General features: G+C 53.0%; 1 protein-coding gene across 1 annotated transcript in view; it reads left to right on the forward strand.

Annotated features, from left to right (window-relative positions):
- The window catches only part of CUX2 (cut like homeobox 2), a 255,872-nt gene that overhangs the window by 214,676 nt on the left and 16,306 nt on the right, over positions 1 to 24,890 (forward strand). Inside the window, exons 5-18 of the mRNA XM_035017009.1 lie at positions 740 to 874; positions 3,831 to 3,954; positions 5,733 to 5,809; positions 6,906 to 6,972; positions 8,399 to 8,447; positions 11,878 to 11,982; positions 15,532 to 15,723; positions 15,825 to 15,883; positions 16,379 to 16,427; positions 16,521 to 16,620; positions 17,753 to 18,433; positions 19,255 to 19,356; positions 22,900 to 23,678; positions 24,446 to 24,605. Of these exons, the coding sequence (XP_034872900.1) occupies positions 740 to 874; positions 3,831 to 3,954; positions 5,733 to 5,809; positions 6,906 to 6,972; positions 8,399 to 8,447; positions 11,878 to 11,982; positions 15,532 to 15,723; positions 15,825 to 15,883; positions 16,379 to 16,427; positions 16,521 to 16,620; positions 17,753 to 18,433; positions 19,255 to 19,356; positions 22,900 to 23,678; positions 24,446 to 24,605 (2,679 nt within the window). The remainder of the gene's footprint in view (positions 1 to 739; positions 875 to 3,830; positions 3,955 to 5,732; positions 5,810 to 6,905; positions 6,973 to 8,398; positions 8,448 to 11,877; positions 11,983 to 15,531; positions 15,724 to 15,824; positions 15,884 to 16,378; positions 16,428 to 16,520; positions 16,621 to 17,752; positions 18,434 to 19,254; positions 19,357 to 22,899; positions 23,679 to 24,445; positions 24,606 to 24,890) is intronic.

A 24,890-nucleotide genomic window follows, 5' to 3' on the forward strand; every position in this document is an offset into this window, starting at 1 on the left:
ATAGATAGATAGATAGATAGATAGATAGATAGATAGATAGATAGATAATAGATAGAAAGATTTGAGGAAATGCAGGGGAAGGAAAATAGGGAGGGAGGTGGGAGAGGTGTCGGAGGAAGAAGAGGTAAGGAACTGGGTGGAAGCATCCAGACGGTTTAGTCTGGACCATCTGTACAGTGCTGGGCAGGCCTTGGAGGAGTCGTTGGTCCTCAGAGCAGTCCTGAAAAACAAGTATAGATTAGACCAGGACCCAGGATCCATGCTACATGGACCAGACCCAGGCCCCTTGGTCTGGTGCCCCTCAGGAGTCAGCCCCATCCCCAGCTGCCTGCAGGTCTGTGTGGGAAGGCCAGGGGGAAGGCTGACCTCAGACTGATGGTTGTCAGAGTGGGGTCCTTGTTTACAGACACCTCCTGTGGTTGGTGGCATACAAGACACAGTCTCAGGGCCACCACGGATGGCACCATAGAATCCAGAAAATGCAGTTATTGTGACAGTTATTGTTGTTGTTATTATTCCCGGTGGGCAAGACACCCCTATCCATGGGGATGGCACACACTCCCCTGAGCAGGTCCCTGAAGAAGGCTGCTCCCTCACAAAGCAGAAATTCCACATTGCTCTCCTAAGCCGTCAGAGCAACTCCAGAAGGCTCCTGTGGATGGTCCCCTCCGCTCCCTGTAGAGCGGCCTCAGCCCTCAGGGCCCCCACCACTCCTGGGCTCCTCTCTCTGTGTGTGCAGACCCCGTGCCTGTGTTTGAAGCGACGCGCAGCCTAGACGACAGACTGCAGCCCCCCAGCTTCGACCCCAGTGGGCAGCCGCGGCGAGACCTCCACACTTCGTGGAAGAGGCACCCCGAGCTCCTTGGCCCCAAAGGTACTAAGAAGGCCTTATGGGATGTCCATCGTAAACAAATGGGCTGTGGATCTTCAGCCGCCAATCTTGGCCACCTTTGGAGGGGTGGGCGTGGCGGCAGCAAGGAGCTCAACTTTATCATCTTAGATGTAGGATGGGTTATGGTACACCACTGTGGAACAACCCAACCGCAAATCCCACAAGTCTAAAGTATTTGAAGGGTGGGAAGTGGGAGGGGATGCTCCCTGTCCCCTGCTGCAATTCTGCCCTCTTTGACACATGACACCCAGAGTCATGGCGACTGTCACAACCGGCTGACAGGCAGAGAAAAAGTGTGGAGGATCATACCGAAGTTTATGGCTCCAGGCTCAGAAGTGGCACACGTCACTTCCAGCCACATCCCAGTGACCAAAACTCCGTCACGTGGCCACACCCAGCTGCAAGGGAGCCGGGGAAGTACAGTCTGACTATGTGCCCAACAAGGGAGGGGAACAGGATGTGGTGAACACAGCACTGTTTCAGTATCAAATGAGACAAGTCAGGAAACTGGGAGAGCTAAAAATAGAGTTCAGATATACATATATTATGATAATTAAAAGCAAGGAAATGATGGACAAAATTCGGCTTTGTGGTTACCTCTGGCAGGTGAGGTAGGAGGTCTCCGTGGGGAGGAGCAAGTCTGCACGTGAAAGCTCTTGGTAACCATCTGAGTCTTGGGTGTTCATTGAGCTGCAAGCCAGGCACTGTCATAGGCACCGGTGACATATCTGGGAACAAAACAGACAAAAATCCCTGTCCTTGTGGCACTGACCTTCTAGAGGGAAAGGCTGACTGTCAACCAATAAATGTTAAACATACAGTATTTCAGGTGGTAAGAAAGGCTTTGGGGGGAAAATGAAGCAGAGAAGAGGGCAAGAGTCTAAGGAATAAATGAGGAGAATTTACCTCAAAAGTCAGCGAGATTACCTTCTTTTTTTTGGTAAAGTGCCAGGAGAGTAAATACTTCAGACTTTGCCGGCCACACATTTTCTGTCACGACTACTCAACTCTGTGTGGAAAAAAGCCATAGAACATAGGTAAATGAGTGGGTGTGGTTGTGTCCCAATAAAACTTTATAGACAAAACAGGTGATGGGCCAGTTTTGGCCCAAGGGCTGTCATTGCAGATCCCTGGTCTATCTCCTGGAGATAATGGGCTGAGGCCTGCCAAATCAAAGTTTGACTGCTCTGGCACACTCCCCAATTCACAGCTCCCTCCCTACCTCCCAGTGCCTAGTGAGCACCTACTGTATGCCTGGTCCTTGGCAGAGTCCTCTGGGGAAGATTTATGGTGACTAAAATACACCACTTTGCCAGCTCTGTTCCTGTACCCAGAATGCCCTTCCAGCCTCCCTGACAAGCCAGCTCATATACAGATGGCTCTGTGCAGTCTCTGAGGTCCCTTTAGGGTTTGAACTTCCCTCTATCAGAATAATGGCAGTTGTGGGAACCGCCGCTTCAGAGCATTTGCGCTGTGCCATGTGCCTTTCACACGGCTTCCCACTGTCCCCTTGTATCAACCTTCTAAGGTGTCACTGGCCCCATTTGACAAGCAGGGAAACTGAGTCTCAGAGGCAGTGGGCTGCCAACAGGGATTCAAACCAGGGGCTCTTGACCTTGGCCCTGGGCTGTGTCTCTCCGTGAGTGCTGTGCTTCGTGATGGTCAAACCTTGTTTGTTTATTCACTGCTGTGGCCTCAGCCCCGGCAACGTTCCCTCTGTGTGTGTGTGTGTGTGTGCGCGCGCGCACCTGCGTAAGAACAAGCCAGGCCCTGAACACTCTGTCAGGCCCTCAAGGGACTCACTCTACAAACTGTCCAGCTCTGCACTCACCGCAGGTGACAGGACAGAACATAATGGAGTCAGTCGGACCCAAGGTCAGGAGCCCAGATTTTGGAACTCTTGAGACATTCACCCTCGATGGCCGGCCCCTGAGCACCCTTTCTCCTGGTGACAAATTGAGTGCCAAAGACACACACTGAACCCCTGAAGGAGCCACCACGGGTCTGCAAAGCTGGACCCAATGTGGGCCCTGCCCAGGGGCACCCGCAGGTGCGGTGGGCTATGACTGAGCATCTGAGTGTGTGCCGTCACCTACAGTTACCCCATGACCCAGCAATTTCACTCCTAGGTATCTACTCCAAAGAACTAAGAACAGGTGCTCAAACAAACACATGTACAAAAATGTTCACAGTAGCACTATTCACAACAGCCAGAGGTGGAAACAATCCAGATGTCTATCAGCAGATGAATGGAAAAACAAAATGTGGCTTGTCCATGAAATGGAATATTATTTAACCATAAAAACGAGTAAACGAGTGACGGTCTGATCCATGCTACAACCTGGATGAACCTCGAAAACATTTTGCTAAGTGAAAGAAACCAGACACAAAAGGACATATATTATGTATGATTCCAGTGATAGGAAATATCCAGGATATGCAAATCCCCAGAGACAGAAAGCAGATTGGTGGTTGCCAAGGGCTGGGGGAGTGGGAAAAAGGAGTGACTACTTAGTGGGGACTGGCTTCCTTTTGGGGTAGTGACAGCATTCTGGAATTAATGCTAACGGTTGCACAATACTGTGAATGTATTAAATGTCACTGAATTGTATACTTTTATGTATATTTTACCATGACTCTTAAAAAAGTAAGAAGGCCGAGGAGGCAGGAACAGGTCCAAGAGAGTAAAGAAGACTCTGGGCTTGCTGGCTGAGACTGGCACATGGGAACTTGACATTCGTTCACACACGCCCCCCACGGTGACAACCCAGCTGACCATGGTGATGGCAGGTCTCTCCAGCTGCACTCTCTCTAACACCCGAGTTTGGGAAATTAAGTCTTGTCCCAGCACTGCCAGTCCCTCCGGTTTGCAGAAGGCACCTCTGGCTGCCATGCCACTTCCAGTGATGGGTGGTTTTCCCTTTTTTTTTCCCTCCAGAGCAGAGAGAGGGGACATCTCCAGCAGGGCCCACGCTGACTGAGGGGAGCCGCCTCCCGGGCATTCCCAGCAAAGCCCTCCTGACAGAGACTTTGCTGCAGAGAAATGAGGCGGAGAAACAAAAGTGAGTGGGGAGGAATAGGTGGGCCCCTGCTGCCCTGCCTGGCTGGGAGGTGGGACCTTCAGGGAATCCAGAGGCAGGTTGGAGATAGAGATGCAGGCCCGGGTTTCCAGCCCTACCTCAGCAGCTCAGCGGCCAGCCCTGGGCAGCTCACATCACCTGTCTGAGCTTCAGTTTTCCCAGTTGGAAAATGGGGCTAATGGTGGTGTATTAGTCAGGGTTCCCCAGAGAAATAAAACCAGAAGGACTTTCTATTTTAATTAAGACACATATTTCAAGGACTTAGTTCACACAGTTGGGGCTGACAAGTCTGAATCAGTAGAGCCAGACAGCAGGCTGGAAAGTCAGGCAGGAGTAGGTGCTGCAGTCTTGAGGCAGAAGTTCTTCTTCCTCGGTTTTATTCTTAAGACCTGCAACTGATTAGACGAGGCCCACCCACATTATTGAGATTCTTCTCCTTTACTTAATGTCAACCGACTGTAGATGTTAAGCCCATCTACAGAATACCTTCACAGCAACCCCAAGATTAGTGTGTGGTTGAATAACTGGGTACTGTAGCCTGATCAAGTGGACAGGTGATATCAACTCCTAGTCTACCGTGAGAATGAATATATGTGTTTAGCTCCACACTCACTTGAAGGAGTATATGTCAGTAAATGGTTGCCCTTACAGTTGATGTGGGAGTAATAATACCTGGATTATTATAAATCTGGATCTTTGGGGGCATTTCTAGGACAGCTTCATGGTGGTCATTACATTTATCCTTTCATTTACTTATTTCGTATTCACTTGTTCCATGTATTTATGGAGCCACCTGCTGTGTGCCAAGCACTGTTCTAGGGGCACAGCAGTGAACAAGTGGACAAGCCTCCCTGCTCTCCTGGAGTTTACTTTCTCATGAGGAAGACACAGATAAACAAGATAAATAAAGTAAATAGTCTGCTACATGATCATAAACGTTGTGAAGAAAAATAAAGGAGGGAGCGTTGGAGATTGAAGCTGAAGTTTTAAATAGGGTGTAAGGGGAGGCCTCACTGAGGAGGTAAGCAAAGCCCCAAGGAGGTAGGGGAGTGAAACTTGCAGATCTTTGGGGAAGGGTGTTTCAGACAGAGGGGACAACCAGAGCAAAGGCCCTGAGGTAGAAACATTCCTGGTGTGTTTGACCAGCAAGGAGGTGAGTGTGCCTAGAGTGGTGTGAGAGAGGGGAAGGGACAGGGTGTAGGACCAGAGGTAAAGGGGCTCCTTCCCTAGAGTCTCTGAGCCAGACAACAGAAGGCCCAGGCTTTGTATAAACCCTCCCCCAATCCAGCTGGGGCCCCTCTGTCTCTGCTGAGACACTTGCATCACACCGAAGCTCTAGGCTACAGTGGGCTGGACAACCATCCCAAACAACTGACACAAAGACGGGAAAAAATGCCTCCCCAAGGACAGGAATAGTAAGTAATGGTACTGAGGGAGCACCAGGTACCCCACATCACGCTGAAGATGTCTCATAGCAGCCACAAGGCAGACCCCAGCAGAACCTTATTTTACAGGTGAGGAAACTGACGCCCAGAGAGGCAAGGTCACTGGCTGATATAGGTCCACACAGTCAGCAAAAGAGCAAGGCAGCCAAATGCCTGAATGTCATGTTTAAGGACTGGTTTAAAAGGCAGAGGTACAGATTACAGGGAGGAGGTGAGTGGGTTAGGAAGCCAGGAGGACCGACTCAGGGACCCAGGCAGGGCCCATGCACATGGGCGTGTGCAGAGCCAGGGTGAGCAGGCCCGGTCTCTCCGCAGGGGCCTTCAAGAAGTACAAATCACTTTGGCAGCCAGACTGGGGGAGGCAGAGGAAAAGATCAAAGTCCTACATTCAGGTATGTATCTGGCACACATTCCCTGGCCCCGTGCACCTCCCCAACCCTGTCAGACCAGGAGGAGGAGTGGGAGGGGACAGTGACTCTATGAACACAAGCTCAGGTAGTCTAGAATCAGGAAGGTGGGGCGGGGGTGGGGGGATGCGGTTTGAGGAGGAAGGGGGTAGATCAGCTTTATACCGTGGGGGTCTGAGCCCAGTCCCTGGAGGCCACATTGCTGTGGAGAGAGGGTTTGAGAAGTAGAATTAAATCAGGGGTGGCGAACTCAGTGCCTGCAGGGGCCAGACACACAACCAAGCCGGTCAGGTTAGGGAAGGCAGTAGGGCAGGGTGGGGTCTGGGGCAAACTGGACCACCTGGGCCTTGACTAAAGAGATGGCCACTGTTGAGCATCAGCCAGCTACTGCCATATGACCCAGTGTCACCAAGCTTTCAATCTTCTTGGAGAAATCAGAAATCTTGAATTTCATAAGAAATTTCTCATAATTAACACATATCTGTTGACTTCATTGCTCCTCCCTGTCTGAACCTTGGAGTGGGTGAGCTCATGGACAGATGGCCCCACCCAGGTCCTGGAGTGACCTAAGGGTGTGGGGCAGCTCATACACAAGGCCATGGGACAGACAGACCCCTACCACTTGCCTGGGTCCTCTGAGCTTCATAGACTCCTAGAGGGTCATCCTCTCTGCCCTCCAACCAGCTTGAAGCCTCTCCATGGGCAGGAAACTCTAGCTGTCACTGGTTCTAACCAAAAGAAAGGTCTTCCCTGGGGCGCCTGGGTGGCTCAGTCGGTTAAGCGTCTGCCTTCGGCTCAGGTCATGATCCCGGGGTCCTGGGATCGAGCCCCCACATCGGGCTCCTTGCTCTGCGGGGAAGCCTGCTTCTCCCTCTCCCACTCCCCCTGCTTGTGTTCCCTCTCTCGCTGTGTCTCTCTCTTTCAAATAAATAAATAAAATCTTTAAAAAAAAAAAAAGAAAAGAAAAGAAAGGTCTTCCCTTACTACCTTGAACTTCATTCTGCCTTCTGAACCCTGCAGAAGGAGTGGGCTCCTGGGGGAAGTGGGAGGTGCTTCACCCTGGCTCTTTACTTTTTCCCAGCGTTAAAGGCCACACAGACAGAGCTGCTGGAACTGCGGCGGAAATATGATGAGGAGGCGGCATCCAAGTAAGTGAAAACCCTGCTGAGGTATGCCTTCTCACTCTGGCTCTCCCAGACATGTCTCCTCCCTCTGATCCTACCAGATATGTCTCTTCCCTCTGACCTTCCCAAATATGCCTCCTCCCTCTGACCCTCCCAGACATGCCTCCACCCTCTGACCCTCTCAAATATGCCTTCTCTTTCTGACTCTTCTCCCTCTAACTCACTGCCTGAAGCACCTATTTCATTAAGCACCCAGTGCTCCCCACCCCCATAGGCACACAGCTGTTCACTGGTCTGTGCCATTCATGCACCATAGACTATAAATGACGTTCTGGGTCGTGGCTGAGTAGGGTCTGCTGGGCAGGGGCCTCCACCTTACCACAACTTCCTAGAACTGTCTCCACCACAACTCCACAGTCCAACCCTCAGGGGCTGAGTGTCATTCACTTAAATTACTCTGGACTCAACATGGCTTTAAGACATCATTTATTCCACAAACACTTATTTAGCACCTACTGTTTACCCAGTGCTATGTTGGGTCCCCGGAAGAAACGCTAGAACATGGCCCTGTCCTCAGTCGAGGAGAAGAGACAGACAATAACGGATGATGTATAGTGATAAATTCATACCTTCACAGATACTATTGAGCACTTACTGTATGCTTGGCACTGTTCTGGGCGCCTGCCGAATGCTAAGAAAGGAAGAGCCATGAGCAGCAAGAGAGACTAACAGGGAGGACGGGTCCTGTTATCCAGGGTAGTCCCAGGGGACTTCCCTGAGGAGATGACCTCCAGAATGAGAAGGAGATGGCCATATGGAGAATGCTGGGTTGGGTGCTCTGGGCAGGGGGGAACAGCTTGCATGAAAGAAGGCCCTGAATACGCCTAAAGCACGTGCACAGCTTATAGTCACCAAATGCTCCCCACAGGCCTCCTGTGTCCCCACCCCATGCTCAGAAGAGGGGCGACCAAGGTGGATACAGCCTGTTCTGGCCCCCTCAGTGCTGGGAGCCTGGGGGTTGGGGGGCAGCAAATAAATGAATGACCACCACGGGGGTAGTTGAGGGAGTCCTCCTAAGAGGACACTTTGGAGCTGGGTTTTAAAGCTCAGAGTCCTGTCCTCTTGAGGAAGGGCATTCCAGGTAGAAGGCACAGTGTGGCCAAAGGCTGGGAGGTGTAGGGCAGCTAAAGAGAATAGACCCCTGGCAGGGGCAGCAGGCCAGGCCGCCTGGAAGGGGTGTCGTGCTGAGGCCCCCATCCCATTTCCCCACAGCCTGGGTTCTTTTGTGCCCAGCCCGGTTTCTCTCTAGTAGGAGGGATGGAGGGCAGCCTCCTTAGCCTCCCATTGTGAGCGAGAGCCTTAGGTTCAGGCAGGGGCTGGGGTTATCAGGATAGGCAGGGGTCCGGTGGCTGCCAGAAACCCTTCTCAGGGTCTTATCTTTCTGTCTCAGGGCAGATGAAGTCGGCCTGATCATGACCAACTTGGAGAAAGCTAATCAGGTGAGAAGATGTGTGCTAACACTCATTCTGCCCAGGGTGGGGTTCGGGCTGGGGGGAGCCCAATTGATATTTATTGATACCATTGCCATGTGCCATGTGCCATGTGCCATGCTGAGTGCTAGGGCCGGGAGTGTCTGGGACCCTGGGCTCTCGGAGGAAGGAGGAAGGGATGCTGACAGAATACTCAGAAATAGGGTGACCCAGGCAGTAGAAGTTGGGGAAGGGGCACCTGACCCAGACTTGAGGGTCAGGGAGGACGTCATGGAGGAAGGGCCATGTTGCTGAGACCTGACGAATAAATTGAAATTGTAGCAGGATGGCATTCTAGGCCAGGGGACAGCCTAGGTGAAGGCCAGGTGCCCTTCCCTGGCGGCTCCTGTGCAGGAGGCCTCTCCAGCAGGAGGAAGGCGGCGGAGCAGTGACTGGTGAGCCCAGCCCGAAGGCCAAGCTGGGACGTGGGTCTCTCCCAAGCAGACTGAGCGAGGAACCATGTTCCAAAGAGCCTGAGGTGGTGACAAGGGACAAGCCCCAGCTGCTTCCTTCCCTCCCTCCCCACACCACCAGCTCTCCTGCAGCCTCCTCCCTTGATCCCAGCCACGCCAGCCAATCACTGGATGGACCCCAAACTTGCTTGGGGCCCCCATCTTCTAGTCCCAGCCCAGGTCCTCAAAAGTCCATGAGCCTCTGCGAGTCCCCATTTTCACATATGTAAATGGGGTCCCACACCCTGCCTTCTTCAGACCTCAGACATGTTGCCATCTGGGGGGCAAAGCTGGCAGGAGTCTGAAAGGAGGTGAAGCGTGGCCATGGGGTCCAGGCTGGAGTCTCAAGGGCCCAACACACCTCCACCCTGCAATGCCAGCAGCCAGGGACATGGCCAGGAGGGGCCAGCAGTGTGACAGCGAGTAATCATTTCCCTGTAGGAGCACGCTTTACAGCTGGGTTCTAAAGCCCAGGAGGCCTTCTCCGGCGAAGGGCGTTCCAGGTGGAAGGCACCGCAGGATCAAAGGCCCGGAGGCACGGCTGTGCCGGCTTAAGTGCAGGGCCCACCCACCTGCAGAGGAAACGTGGAAAAGAGTAGCATTTTTAGGGTAGTTTTTTGAATACATAATCCATTTTCATAGTTCAAAACTCAAAAAGGTTCATACTTGGGAAACTCCCGTCTCCTTCCCCAATTCAGCTTCCCAGTTTTCTCCCTTTGGCAGCCTCTCTTACCTGTTTCTAGTGTCTCCTTCTAGAGATCCGTTCACAAGCTCAGGAATGTATCTATTTTTACCCCTTTTTATAACAAAAACCATAATATACTGTACCCACCCTCTCGGACCTTATTTGTTCCACGTGTATATCTTAGAACTCATTCCATGTCTGCATAAAAGAAGTCCATTTATTTACGGCCGTGTGGTATTGCCCTACATGGCCACTCCGTCATCCAACCGGGGGGTGGCAAGCTTTCCGTGAAGGAGCAGAGAGTAAATATGCCCAGCTCTGTCACGGCCATCCCACTTTGCCATATGTGAAATCGTAGACCGTATGCGAGCGAATGGGTGTGGCTGTGTTCCAGAAAAACTCGATACACAAAACAGGCATCCAGCTGCAGCTTGCCCGCCCATGGTCTAACCAGTCCCCAACTGATGAAGACCATATTTCCAGTCATTTAACACCATCGTCAATCCCGCGGGGAACACCCGTATACAGATACTATTTCAGACATGCATGAGCCACTAAATAGGGTAAATTCTGAGAAGTGGAATTCCTGGGCTGAGGATCTGTGCATTTTTATTTGACAGATGTGGCCAAACTGCCCAGTTTACACTCCCTGCAGTTAAGACAGGGCCGGTTTCCCTACAGCCTCAGTAGTATCGTGTGTCACCAAACTTTTGGATCTTTGCCAGTCAAATAGGCTTGCAAAAAGAGATCTTAGAGCAGTTTGAATAGGAAACAACTCTTTTTTAATGTTTATCTTTTCTGAGTGTAAAAGTAAAACCTCATTATAGAAAGTATGGAGAAGAAAATAAATGTCATCATATTAGGGTTTTTTTAATCTGTATTAAGATTGTCCAGAATGTGAACAAGAGGATTCTGGAGCAGAGCAGATCAGTGTTACTACTTACATAGTAATAACCCTGCCAGTTTGCCCCAGTTCTTCCCCCCGGGGTGACAATCAGACATCATTTTGCATGCACCAGATTTCTTACTGTGGGCAAGGAACCCCCACATGTGACTCTGGATGGTTATATAGGAGAGGGACTTTCTGAGAGAGGGAGAAAACTAGCTCCCTAGTGTCATGATGAACAGAAGGGCAAGCATCCTGAGTTTTTAGCATGTGGAATGAAAATACTTCTCTCCATGGGGAAGAGAAGACTCGTAACTTTCTAGTAGCTTTAAACCCAGCTTTCCAACCCAGGGGATGTGTCCATGGTCGGGGTCTCATCCCCCACTGAAATGTAAACACATACCTTCAGAGAGGAAAATTACTACGACTTGCTTCACCAGCTGATGTCAGAAACTGACTTCCGGGCTTGTCATTTAGCCCCGTCCTGTTTCAGTCAGATTTGCTTGGGAAGCCCTAGCTGTGCAGAAACATAAAAATATTTCTCTACACCTGCACACCCAAAACCTTTCTGAAAACAAAACTGACTTGAGCCATTTCTGGAACAAGGCAGGATACTAGTAAGTAAACAGATCAATTTAAAAAATAAATTAACAAAATGTGAACATGGATATGTGTGGGTCTCCATGTGCATATAGTAGGTATAGTGTCTTGATTGCCAAGATCAGTGTGAAAGTTAACTGTAATCGTTATGACCTGCGTCACCGAGAGTTAAAATACAGTCACAGCTCTTTTAACAAAGTTAGCCAATTATTGATACCTAAGCTAAGATACCTAATAAGTTGTAGTTTACCAGATCACTTACTTTGCAAAACAACTCTATGAGGTAGTTACTTTTATCATCCCCATTTTATAAATAGGGGAACTGAGGCTGGGCAGATGAAATCTCTTGCCCAAGGTCGCACAACCAGGGAGTGACAAAGTACAGATTTCTCTCAAAAGCCATAAGGCTACATTGTTAACATTTGGAGGCTTCCTTCCAGGCTTTTTTCTTAGAAATTTTTGAGGAGTTAAGATCCACCATATACCCAGTTTGGAAAACTGGCATTCTGATTTAGAAATGTATTTCATTGCCCCCATTTCACAAGAGGAAAACTGAGACCCAGAGAGAGGAAGTGACTTGCCCAGGGGCCTGCCTCAGCTCATGGGCTGGGAAACACTCTGCAGACACTCCATCCAGGTGGCACTAGGTGGCATGGGAGCTGGAGACAAACACCCAGCCCTGCCTGAAGCATGCAGGGGGACGGCAGAAGGCCAGGGTGGGATCCAATGTGGCCCTGCTCACCTTTTAACCGCGCTTGCCTCCACTCTCCTCCCCAGCGAGCTGAGGCTGCCCAGCGGGAGGTAGAAAGTCTTCGGGAACAACTTGCCTCAGTCAACAGCTCTATCCGCCTGGCCTGCTGCTCCCCGCAGGGACCCAGTGGGGTAAGGATGGTGGGGGAGCCAGAGGGAAAGGTTGGGAAAAGCCATGCTGGTGAGTATGACTATGCGGATGCCATTTTGTGGGTCAGTCATGTGCCTCTGTGTGAAATTAGGCACATGAATGTGTGTGGATACAGCGGGCATAGCATCTAAATTGCCAAGGTCAATGTATAGTTAACTATAATTACTATGACTTGCTTCACCAGCTGAAGGTCAAAATACAGCCACAGCTCTTTGCAAACTCGAGCTTCCATATGTGATTAATAGGAAGTCCAGCATCTTCCTTTGGAGGCCCTCCTTTACCCCCCAGTTGTCCAAGAATGCCAGCAACTCACTCAGGCCAAAGAGGCCCATTTGCATGGCCAGATGCCTGGCAAGACTGGGTGGGAGGGTAAGTTTGAGCAATAGAGCAGCGGTGCCACCACGTGTCGCCGTTGACCACTGGTTCTCAATCCTACCGAACCGCGGTAGGACCACTTAACCGAGACCTGAGATTGACATTCCTATCAGCCACTGGTTCCCAAACATGCCAGAGTGATTCCAGTGGGTTTTTCCAAACAGCCACATGCTACAAAGCACCTGTCTTTAGTCATCAATCCTGAGGTGCCTGTGTTAAGCCCGCTTAGTGCATCTTTTTCCTTCCTCCTGGTTGGTGCCCCTCTGGGGTCCCGGCATCAGAGGGATTTCAGTCAGAGCCACCCCAACTGACACTTCTGTCCTATGTTAAGAGTCTTCATTGCGGGGTACCTGGCTGGTTCAGTCAATAGAGCATGCAACTCAATCTCACGGTCATGAGTTCAAGCGTTGGGCATGGAGCCTACTTTAAAAAAAAAAAAAAGAGTCTCCATTGCTCCTCTCGCAGAAAGCCTTGGTTCCTTATGTAAGCTGGTCCACCTTCTCTCCAGATCTCTGCCTACCAAGGGATTAGATTCCCGATTCCTTACATAACGACAGGTCTGCTCCAGGGGGACTTGCGGCCTCCACCCGTGCACCTGAAGTGGCCAGCATACCTTTCACTTCACCTGCCACCCTGAAACACTGACCACCGTGCCCATATCTGTTTTTCTGTTTCAGTGTTGGACTGTGTCTCTGCGAACGTGAATTACTATGAATGTATATGTCTGTCTGTGCCCTTTGGGCAAGTAACTGTATCCTTAATCTAACTGTGCCTCAGTTTCCTTACCTGTATGAGTAAGACCTACCTGATTGGGCTGTTGGGAAGATTACATGTAAAGTACCTAAAATGGTGCTTGGACCTCCTCACTGAGGTCCGTGCTCAGCGAAGGTTTGTTGCCACCGTTTAGTAGCAGTGGGGTGTTGGGGCATGTCTCAGGTGGTTTTGCCCATGCCCCGTGTGGTCTCTGAGCACATACGTGACTCTGTGTATCACAGTGACATGTCCATATGCATATATCTCTTTGATGCTGGGTATTTCTGTGTGTCTGCATGTCAGCGTGAGTATTCCAGCAGGTACTTCTCTCAGGGTGTGCTCTGTTTGGGTCTGTGTCCCGGGAAGCAGTGTGTGTATATGTCAGCGTGTCTGGATATCTGCACAACGCAAGGAGTGAGCACAAGAGAGACTGAGAGCAAGAGAGCGCGTGGGTTCACCTCAGAAGGAATTTGCCGATGGTATTTAATTAACCCCCGTGGAACCCGGCAAATGCCTATGTTAATCAGCCACGGGGAATTTTGCTGGTTTGGGGGTGAGTTTTTCTGAGCCCCACAGTGGCGCTCGATGCTAATTAATTTAATGTGTTAATGGCATCCGCTTCCTGTTTTAATTGGCATTTATCTCCCTGGAAGAATAGCCAGTATTGGTAGTGGTAGGCTATTTTCTGCTCTGTTTTGTTTTTTGTAATGCTTCTTTTTTTTTTTTTTTAAGATTTTATTTATTTGACAGAGAGAGACACAGCGAGAGAGGGAACACAAGCAGGGGGAGTGGGAGAGGGAGAAGCAGGCTTCCCGCCGAGCAGGGAGCCCAACGCGGGGCTCGATCCCAGGACCCTGGGATCATGACCTGAGCCGAAGGCAGACACGCTCAATGACTGAGCCACCCAGGCGCCCCTGTAATGCTTCTTAGAGTCATTTGTAACTGCTCAGGACCACCCCGACTTCAGGTCCTCTCAAACATCAACTTCTTTTTCATGCAGGACAAAGGGACCATTTCCTAAAACCTGGAGAAGCCATGGGGCTTGGGGCTAGGGGCAAATTAGGAAGAGATAGGAACCACCGCTTGTCTGGCCTGTGGCTATGGGGTCTCAGGTCTAAACCTGAGGGTCTGCCTGGAAGGGAGGGGAAATGTGTCGCTGGGATAGGACCTGTGCCCCATTTAGAAACCTAAACATTTATCTGTGATGTTACCTCTGCTGGGATCACCCAGTCCCCACCTCTTCCTCACCAGACTCTCTCCTTTTTTTTCGTCCTTTTATAGCAAAGGTTTTTTTGAAGTATAAAGTATATAAGATCAAATGTGCATATCGTTAAGTGTACAGCATTGAATTTTTCAGAGATGCCATAACCAGCATCCAGATCAACAAGTAGAATGTTCCCCACCCCCAGAATACCCCCCCTTGTGTCCCCATCCGGGTGCTACTCCCCAACAGGAGCCACTCTCCTGACTTGTAACTGCACAGCTGGGTTTTGCCTGCTTTTGTATCTGATCTTAATCAGATTGCACACACACACTTTGCTGTCTGGCTCCTTTCACTTCATATTCTTTTTTTTTTTTAAGATTTTATTTATTTATTTGACAGAGAGATAGCAAGAGCAGGAACACAAGCAGGGGGAGCGGAAGAGGGAGAAGCAGGCTTCCCGCCGAGCAAGGAGCCCGATGCGGGGCTTGATCCCAGGACCCTGGGATCATGACCTGAGCTGAAGGCAAATGCTTAACGACTGAGCCACCCAGGCACCCCTCACTTCATATTCTATCTGAGAGCGTAGTCCATGCTGTGTTAGTAGTTGTGGATTATCCATTTTCAGTGCTGTAGCATGTTCCATTGTATGGATGTGCCACGACCTGCTCATCCATTCTCTCGTTGGAGGGCATTTGGAAGCCAGTGGAGGGTTTCCAGCTTGGGGCTGTTACAGAGAGGGCTGCTACGAATGTTAGTCTTGGTGTTCGCACGTGTGTCTTGTGCATGGTACCTGCTTTCCCCACACATATGTACCAAGCAGAAGTGCACATGTCCACCCTTACTGGACGCTGCCAAGCAGTTTTCCAAATCACTAACTTGTTCTTGAACTTCATCACAGTTTAGACACATCTTCCTCCAGAAAACCTTCCCTGCCCACTCCCCACCAGTTTGAGTACTAGAGGGAAGGCATCCAGGCTGGTAGGAGTGGCTTGAGCAAAGGCTCAGAGATAGGAGGAGGAAAACCAGAGCCTGTAAGGAGGGGCTGAGTCACTCTGGGGAGCACAGCACCGGGGGGTGGGAGGGAGAACGTGCCACGGATGGATTTCCCATTTTGTCTGGGATTCAGGGGTGGGGAAGCCAGCCCTCCAGCTGCCTGCCCCACACCTCTTAGCCCCTCAAAGCCCCACTTTGTCCTCAGGATAAGGTGAACTTCGCGTTGTGCTCGGGCCCCCGGCTTGAAGCTGCGCTGGCCTCCAAGGATCGGGAGATCCTGCGGCTGCTGAAGGATGTGCAGCACCTCCAGAACTCTCTGCAGGAGCTGGAGGAAACCTCGGCCAACCAGATCGCGGACCTGGAGCGGCAGCTCACGGCTAAGTCCGAGGCCATAGAAGTAGGTCTTGGGAGAGGAGGTGTGCAGGCAGGAGACGGGCGAGGCGTCCCCAGGCAGAAGGACGTGGGCCAGCCTGAAACCGTCTTTGTTTCCTCCTCTAGAAGCTGGAAGAGAAGCTCCAGGCGCAGTCTGACTATGAAGAAATTAAAACAGAGCTGAGGTACTGTGCAGAGTGGGGCTCCACCACCCCCAGCCCTCTTTCTTGGTGGGGAGAGGCCCTGGACAAAGTTCATGATCTTCCTCCCTCCCACCACACCCCATTTGGTGACACCCTTGTCTCTCCTCCATGGCAGCCTGGGTCTCAGAACTTAACCACACTTGGTTCTTTGCCCTCCAGAGCCATCTATCCAAGAACTTGCAAGGTGGCTCGTGGTCCATGCGGGAACTGGTGGGGGGTGGTGCTTGCATCAGATTAGCTCAGGCCGGCCAGTGTGGGAGTTTGTTAATGCAACACCCCTTCAGGTATCATTGGAAGCAGTTCACAGCCTGCTACTTAAGGCTTGGTGTTGTCCCGGGTCCAGTGTTATGTAAGGTCCACGGGGTGGGGCAGTTGTTCTCAATCAGGGAAGATGAGCTAGAGGAAGTACCTCTCAAGACCTCTCCCCAAGCCCCGGGAGCTTGGCTGGCCTCGGACTCTCTCCACTTTCTCTGGCAGCATCCTGAAAGCCATGAAGCTGGCCTCCAGCACCTGCAGCCTCCCCCAGGTGAGTGTTCCCACCACTGTCCCCGCCGTGCAGGCTGCCCTTGAGAGCCTTCTGCCAACCGTGCCCTCTCAGCCTGGCTTCTTGTCTCCCCAGGGCATGGCCAAGCCCGAAGACTCATTGCTCATGGCAAAGGAGGCCTTCTTCCCCACGCAGAAATTCCTTCTGGAAAAGCCTGGTCTTCTGGCCAGCCCTGGTAGGGGAGACGGAATGCTCTTGGGGCCAAGGGGCTGTGATAGGGGCTGCCCATGGGCCTCTGGCCTTCTCCGCGCCCCCACGCCACCGCCTCCCATGCGGGCAGGAGACAGATGGAGAGAAGGGGTCCACATTGAATGAGCAGCTGCCGTGTGGTAGCGCTAGCTGGGGGCTGTCCGTGGGGAAGCCAGCTGGCAGTGCCCCCCACAGTATCCACACACACGTACCCCACGCAGCTCACTCGGGCCCTCCCAAGACCCGCCCCAAAGGCTCCACTCATCCCCGAGCCCTGATGAGCAGCGGGAAGAGGTCACAGGGCACACAGAGGGCGTTCACATTGTACACCCGCAGCAGGACTGCTGGTGATGACCCACAGACATTGCGCTCTCCCCAAATCACCTTCTCAGCTGCTCAGCCCTTCTCCCCACACAGTGGCTCCATAACCTTATAGCTGTGTGGCCCCGGCCAAGACTCTCTGTGCTGCCTCTGTTTCCTCATCTGTAAAATGGGGACAACGACGGATCCATTCCATGGGTGCTGTTCACGTGGGGAATGCAAACACGTAGGACGCATAGGAAGAGGAGGGCTGCAAGGTGGGCAGGAGCCAGGAGTGGGCACCCTGCCGCGGTGGGCATTGGTCCGGATGCCCCACCCTGGGGCCAGGTGCTAGCACGTAATGGGTGCTCAGTGCATGTTCTTAATGTCGGAGGGAGGGCTCCCCAGAACTGGCGTGTGGGCCAGGCCTGCACAGATGGGGATTTGAGGATCAGAAGGGGAGCTCTTAGTACGGCTGGATGCCCATAGCACTTCTCTCCCCCTCCCCGCCTGCCCTCTCCCCCCACCTTTTCTCCCTGAATTGCTCTCTCATGTATGTGTCTCTCTGCCTCCCACTTTCTGTGTCTTTGTCCCTCTGTCTCTTTCTGCCTTTCATTCTGTCTCTGCCTCCATCCGCGTCTCCTCTGGTTTCTCGTTTCTGTCTGCCTCTCTGTTTCCCTGTCTCTTTCTCTGGTGTCTCTCTCACTCTCTCTGTCACTCTCGATATTTCTGTCCCTGGCTTGCTCTCTCTCTCCCCATCACTGTCTGCTTCTGTCTGTCCTCTCTTCCTGCATCTGTCTGTCTCTCTGACAATATAGAGGAGGACCCTTCGGAGGACGATTCCATCAAAGACTCTCTGGGCACGGAGCAGTCCTACCCATCCCCTCCGCAGCTCCCACCACCACCAGGGCCCGAAGATCCCCTGTCCCCCAGCCCTGGGCAGCCCCTGCTGGGTCCTGGCCTGGGCCCTGATGGCCCAAGGACTTTCTCACTGTCCCCCTTCCCCAGCTTGGCTTCTGGGGACAGACTGGCAGGGGACGCACTGCTGTCCAAGCACATGATGCCCCCGGCCACCTTCAAGGGGGAGGCAGGCGGCCTGCTGGTGTTCCCCCCGGCCTTCTACGGCGCCAAGCCCCCCACGGCCCCTGCCACCCCCGCTCCTGGCCCTGAGCCACCTGGGGCCCCCGAGCCTGTGGACGGGGGTGGGGGCAGCGCAGCTGGGGCAGGGGCCGGAACTGGAACCGAGGAGGAGCACCTGGACACGGCAGAGATTGCATTCCAGGTGAAGGAGCAGCTGCTCAAACACAACATCGGGCAGCGGGTGTTTGGCCACTATGTGCTGGGGCTGTCACAGGGCTCAGTCAGCGAGATCCTGGCCCGGCCCAAGCCCTGGCGCAAGCTCACGGTGAAGGGTAAGGAGCCCTTCATCAAGATGAAGCAGTTCCTGTCAGATGAGCAGAACGTGCTGGCTCTGAGGACCATCCAGGTGCGGCAGCGAGGTGAGGGCCCATCCCAAGGCACGGGGGCTGAGGGCGCAGGCTCTGGGCGCAGAGCCAAACTCTGCCACCTCCCAGCTGTGTCGCCTGGGGCAGATGACTTTGCCTCTCTATGCCTCAGGTTCCCCTCTGTAAAACAAGGAAATATATCCTCGTTCCCTTCTTCCTGGGGCCTGTGGCTACCCCTTGCTCCCCACCTGGCCCTAATGGGACAGCTCAGGCTGATCACTGTGGGAGAAGGCTGAGCCCAGGGGCTGTCCTGGCAAGTAGGTACTTCCTGAGGACCTCCAAGCCTCAGTTTGCCCATCCATGAAATGGCCTGGGTTCCTGCCGACTTGCCAGACTTGACTTTTAGGGTAGCCCATGTGAATGGCCCAAGCTTTGACCTTACAGACACACCTGAGCTTGAGTTCCAGCTCTGCCACTCACGTACTGGGTGACCTGGGGTAACTGACTTTAGCTTCTGTGCCTCGGTTTCCCTATCCATCCCCATCTGTCAGCCTCCTCTGAGGGTTAAATGAGTATAAATCTTTCAGCAGGGCCCCTGGAACATAGTAACTGCTTGAGAACTATTAGCTGTGGTGGTGGCCATCGTTGTTGTTACCATTGTATTATTATTATTAGTTTAAGCCAGAATCATTTGTAGATCCACTTTGTCACACAGACTGGCTAAGTGGTGGTCTTGCCACACACACTCAAGGTCTCCCAGCCCTGGCCCTGGAGCCCCTGAGGGAGGAGGGGACCCACCCTTCGCCCTGCCCAGCTCCAGAGATGGACCCTCAGCATGCAGGTCCCCACGACAGATGCCCCCTTGCCTCCCCCAGGCAGTATCACCCCAAGGATCCGCACACCAGAGACAGGCTCGGACGACGCCATCAAGAGCATCCTGGAACAGGCCAAGAAGGAGATCGAGTCCCAGAAGGGGGGTGAGTGCCACTGCCGTAGGGGAGGCCTGAGGCCTCCGGGACCTGCCCTGAGCAGGAGGTGCGCCCTCATCCGCCTTCGTCTACCACAGCGGGATTCCAAGCAGGTCAGAACCTCTTTGCCAACCAACCTGCAGCCAAGTGAGGCCTGGAGAGCCGGGTCCCTGTTAGTATGGGAGCCACTAGCCATGTGTGACTATAGCCACTCAAATTACTTGAAGTTAAATAAAATTACAGCTTCAGTTTTTTGCACAGTGACAAGTGGCCGCCATATGGGACAGCCCAGCCACTGCCGCCGCCCTGGTCTGGATTGTCCGGGTGTCTTTGACTTTGAGGAGACACAGTGATCGGTAATCACACAGGAACTCTGCCAAACGCAGAGGCTGAAGCCTCCCCCTCCCTCCTGCACCTCCACTTCCTAGTTCCCAAAGAGACCCTGTCCTCCTGGCTTCCTCCTGCCTCCCGGTCTGTACCTTCTGCACTTCCCAGGGGGCCCTGCATTAGCCTCGTAGTGCTGCTGTTCAGCCACAAATCAGTGGCTAAAAACAACACAAACTGATGGTCTTACAGCTCCAAAAGTCACAGGTCCACAGTCCGCTCCCTGGGCTAGAGGTAAGGTGTCGGCAGGGCTGCGTTCCTTCTGGAGACTCCAGAGGAGAATCCATTTCCTTACCTTTTCCAGCTTCTAGAGGCTCCCACATTCCTTGCCTCACGGCCCCTCCTGCAGCCTCACGGCCAGCATCATAGCAGCTTCCTCTCTGCCTCTGATGCTCCTGTTTCCCTCTCACAAGCACCTTGTGATGATGTGGGGCCTACCCACATGACCCAGGGTCGTCTTCCATCTCAAGATCCTTAACTTAATCACATCTGCAGAGTCCCCTTTGCCATGTGAAGTAACATAGTCTAGGCCCAGGGAAGTGGATACCATTGGGAGACCATTATTTAGCCAACCAGAGTGTACTTTCTCCATCAGGCCCTCTGACTTTCCTATCCTTCCTAGATGAGTTAGTCCATTCCTGGAAGTTCCATCAACACCCAAATCACCCCCTCTCCAGGCCACACCTCTCTCGAGAGTTCCAGAGCCCTAAGCCAACTGCTGGCTGGACATGTCCACCAAGGGCCCCACTGGCATCTCAGACTCAGCGTGTCTGAGATGGAACTCACTGTTTTGCCCTACCCCTCACTCACTCCCCAAACCCACCAGCTCAAGGCTGGGAACCTGTCACAGATGGTGCCAGATACCCAGGTGGGGTGAGAGGCCATCCTTGACTGCCACCACCATCACTTGCTGGGACCATTGCATTAGCCTCCTCACTGATATTACCAATGATATTCTAGGTCCCACTGCAGCCCATTCTCCACCCAGAGGCCAGAGGGATCTTTCTAGAGCATACATATGGTCATGTCACTACCTCAGAATCCTTCCACAGCTCCCCATTGCCCTCAAGATAAAAATGCCAACTCCTCAACAAGGCCCCAGGCCCTATGGTGTTGACTTCTCCTGACTCCCTATACCTCTCGAATGAACTGCTTATAGCCATGTCCATTCTCATGCTGTTCCCTGTGCCCCTAATGCCATCCTCACCCCTGGCCAACTCCTGCGCATTCTCAACAATTCAACTCAGAAGTCACCTCGTCTAGAAAACCCCCCACCCCCATCCAGATGGACTGGATACCCATCCTCCTTGGATTCCCCACAATCACCTACATTGCTTGATGCAATGGAGCCAGAGTGGCCTGGCTGTCAATTTTGTCTCTGCTGTTTATTAGCTGTGTGACCTTGGGCAAACTTCTTAGCCTCTCTGTGCCTCCATTTTCTCATATTTAAAATAGGCACAATATTAGTACTTCTTTCTTAAGGTCGTGTGAAGATAAAATGAAATCAGTCCTGACGAGCACTCAGCCTGGGGGCCTGGCATGTAGAAGATGCCCCTGAAAATTTAGCTATCATTAGAGTTAACATCATCATCGTTTTCGTCTCTTGTTACATTTGTTCACGTTACAAATACCTCTGCTGATATATCTGTCCCTCCTACCAGTCTGAGGGCATTTTGCAGCCAGGGACCGAGTTGCATCCCTGCACCCAGCACAGTGTATGGCCAGGCCATGTAGACGGTTGCTGACTTTGAAGCGGATGCTGGTCTCCGCATTCCCACTTTGTGGTGTCTGCTGCCCCCTGGTGGCAACTCGGAGCAAAGTGTCCTGATTCCCAAGCGTCAGATTTTGTGGCCGGGAGCCAAGTGTTTCCCAAGGGCCCTCCCTCCTGCCTGGTCCCTGGTGAGGGGCAGAGGAGGCTCACCCTGCTAGGAGCCTACACTGCCCCACCCAGATAATCCACTGAGGCCCTACTCTGTACAGTTTAATTTCTTTCTTCTTGAGCTCCTGTGGCAAGAGAGACAATCATTCAGTAAACATTGGTTAAGCGTCTATTGCGTGCTGGACACAAGGTACAGCTGTGGACGAGACACAATATTGGAGTATAAAGAACCATGAGAAACAGATTAATCAGACTCTCCCACTAAATAAACGGGACAGCTGAGAGCAGAGAGGGGGAGACACCTCACAGTTACACAGAGACTGAGGGAGAACCCAGGTCTCCTGACTCCCTATACAGTGCACTCCCACAGCCCAGGGTGGGGGTGGGGGGGTGTCAGAAATAAGATAGCAGAGAAATTAAAAAGACAACATCAGGGGCACCTGGGTGGCTCAGCTGATAAAGCGTCCAACTCTTAATTTCGGGCTCAGGTCATGATCTCAGGGTAGTGAGATGGAGCCTCGAGTCAGGCTCCATGCTGGGCGTGGAGCCTGCTTAAGATTCCCTCTCCCTCTGCCCCTCCCCCCCCATGCACACTCTCTGTCTCTAAAAACATAATAATAATAAGACAAAAGGCAACATCATAGCAGAGTGGACCAGCCAGGGAGCTTTCCATTCAGGGTCTGTGAAGAGGTAGCAAGAGAAAAAAACGCCTGGGTTCTTGCCCCATGCCCCTGACAAGAGTGAGTGCTACGCAGAGAGCAACCAGCAGACCCCCGGGGAGGAAATGAATATGGCTGACGGCTAACTCGAGAGTTCTACTCTCAGAATTGAGGGAAATATCCAGGATGGGGACAAAGACTTATATCCTTTATCGTTGTTCACAACAGTGACAAACTAGAAACAACCTAAGCGTCCAGCATTGGGGGAATCGGGCAAATAAAGCAGAGAATATCCCTTCAAGTGGCATAGGCAGCCATCAAAGGTAGAACTTTTAATCATGAGAAAAAAATACTCATGTTGATACTAAGTGGGCACGGACCAGGCTACCCTCCCACATCAAGGATGATCACCCCATGCATGCGGTTAGAAAGCAGGCCAGAAGGCAATACGTGAGGATATTTCATGTGGTTGCCTTTGGCAGGGAGATTAAATTCATTTACCTGGCTGGCTTTATTGCAGTATCTTCACAGTATCTCCAAAGCATGCTTATACTGATGCTGGGAACATCTTTGCCCTTCAAACCATGCCCTGACCCTGGGCCTCTGGCCACCCTGTCACCCTCCCGATAGGTGAGTCCAAGAACGCAACGGCCCCACTCAGCATCACCAACGGCGCAGCCCCCGCCAGCACCTCGGAAGATGCCATCAAGAACATCCTGGAGCAAGCACGCCGCGAGATGCAGGCGCAACAGCAGGCGCTGCTGGAGATGGAGGCAGGCCCCCGGGGCCGCTCAGTGCCTCCCTCGCCCCCAGAGCGGCCGTCGCTGGCTGCCGTGAGCCAGACCGGGGCCCCGACCTACGTCAAGCAGGAGGACAGCAGTGGCGGGGCCACCAGCAGCAGCACCACACAGACGTCCCTCACGGTCCTGTCCCCCGCAGCCTTCGTGCAGAGCATCATCCGGAAGGTCAAGTCGGAGATCGGAGACGCTGGCTACTTTGACCACCACTGGGCCTCGGACCGCGGCCTGCTCAGCCGCCCCTATGCCTCCGTCTCGCCCTCCCTCTCCTCCTCCTCCTCCAGCTACTCCGGACAGCCCAACGGGAGGGCCTGGCCCCGTGGGGATGAGGCCCCCGCAGCCCCTGAGGATGAGGCGGCAGGGGGCGAGGACGAGGCCCCCAGGCTGGGCGAGCTGAAGTCTGAAGGGGGCGTCCCTGAGGCCGGCAGCGGTGGGCGGCTGGCCTACTACCCTGCGTACGTGCCCCGCACGCTGAAGCCCACCGTGCCGCCCCTGACCCCCGAGCAGTACGAGCTTTACATGTACCGGGAGGTGGACACCCTGGAGCTGACACGCCAGGTCAAGGAGAAGTTAGCCAAGAACGGAATCTGCCAGAGGATCTTTGGGGAGAAGGTGAAGATAGTGGGGCCCACCCCCAAGAATCTCAGGGGGCCGTGGGGCCCATGGGACCTGGGGAGGGAGGACCACCTGAGGACCCAGCCCCCAGCGTTTATGGTCTGGAAAGAGAGGTTGTGTGTATGAACAGAAACAAGGCAAAAGCAGGATTCAAACCCAGGTCTGCATGACCCCAAACCCTTTCTCCTGCATCCACCTGTCCCGGGGTCCTGGGGGAAGGGTGCCATAGGCAGGGCTGACATTCAGTCCTGTGGATGTTCAAGCAGTGAAATGCTTGTGTTCTGGTTAGGAATAGCTACTTACCTCCCCTCCTCCAGAACCCTCCATCCCTCTCAGTGGTCCACCCACTAAAGGGTTAAGGCTCAGCCCAGCCAGGGGTGCCCTGCACTACCAGTGGTTAAGTAGTTTTTAACAGGACCTCTGCGCATAGCAGAGGAACAGGCAAAGGGTCAGGTGAGCTGAGAGATAGGAGTGACCTAAGTGGAAGACACTGGAAGACTTCCTGGAGGAGGGGGCATTTGAGGGCTCTTGAAGTCAGGAAGGATTCTTACACGTTGGGATATCTGGAAGGACATTGCCGATGGGGGGCATGGCCCAGGCACACAGCAGGCACCTGGGAAATGAACAAATCAAGGCAGCCCTGGTCTCCCAGAGAATCCGAATGAACAGTGGTCCCTACGGATCTCGCGGAGAGGGAGGGAGAGGAGGCCAGGGAATGGCCCAGGAGCCTGCCTCCCTACCCTTCCTGCTCCACCCATCCCCAGGTGCTGGGCCTGTCCCAGGGCAGTGTGAGCGACATGCTGTCCCGGCCGAAGCCCTGGAGCAAGCTGACGCAGAAGGGGCGAGAGCCCTTCATCCGCATGCAGCTGTGGCTCTCGGACCAGCTTGGCCAGGCCATCAGCCAGCAGCCCAGCGCCTCCCAGGGTGAGTGTGGTCGGGGCCCTCCCGTAGGATGCTGCCAGCCCCCCAGAACTGCCATTCCCAGCTGCCATTTCCCTGTTCCAGCTTTCATCCTTCCTTCAACCAGAATGCCCTCTGTTGGTGGTTTTAGACTCTAGGTGGTGCCAGGGTTCATAGAGCAAGTGGAGAAAATACTTTGCTTGCGGAGCCGGAGCCGCAACACCCCATCCCCTGACCGGAGTCGCTGACTGACCTCTTTCCCAGTGATGCAACACGCAGCCTCAGAAGCCTTAGCACAGAGATTTGGGC

The sequence above is a fragment of the Mirounga leonina genome, unplaced genomic scaffold (genome assembly GCF_011800145.1).
Source record: "Mirounga leonina isolate KUSES-001 unplaced genomic scaffold, KU_Mleo_1.0 Mir_171, whole genome shotgun sequence".
NCBI classification, from domain to species: Eukaryota; Metazoa; Chordata; class Mammalia; order Carnivora; family Phocidae; genus Mirounga; species Mirounga leonina.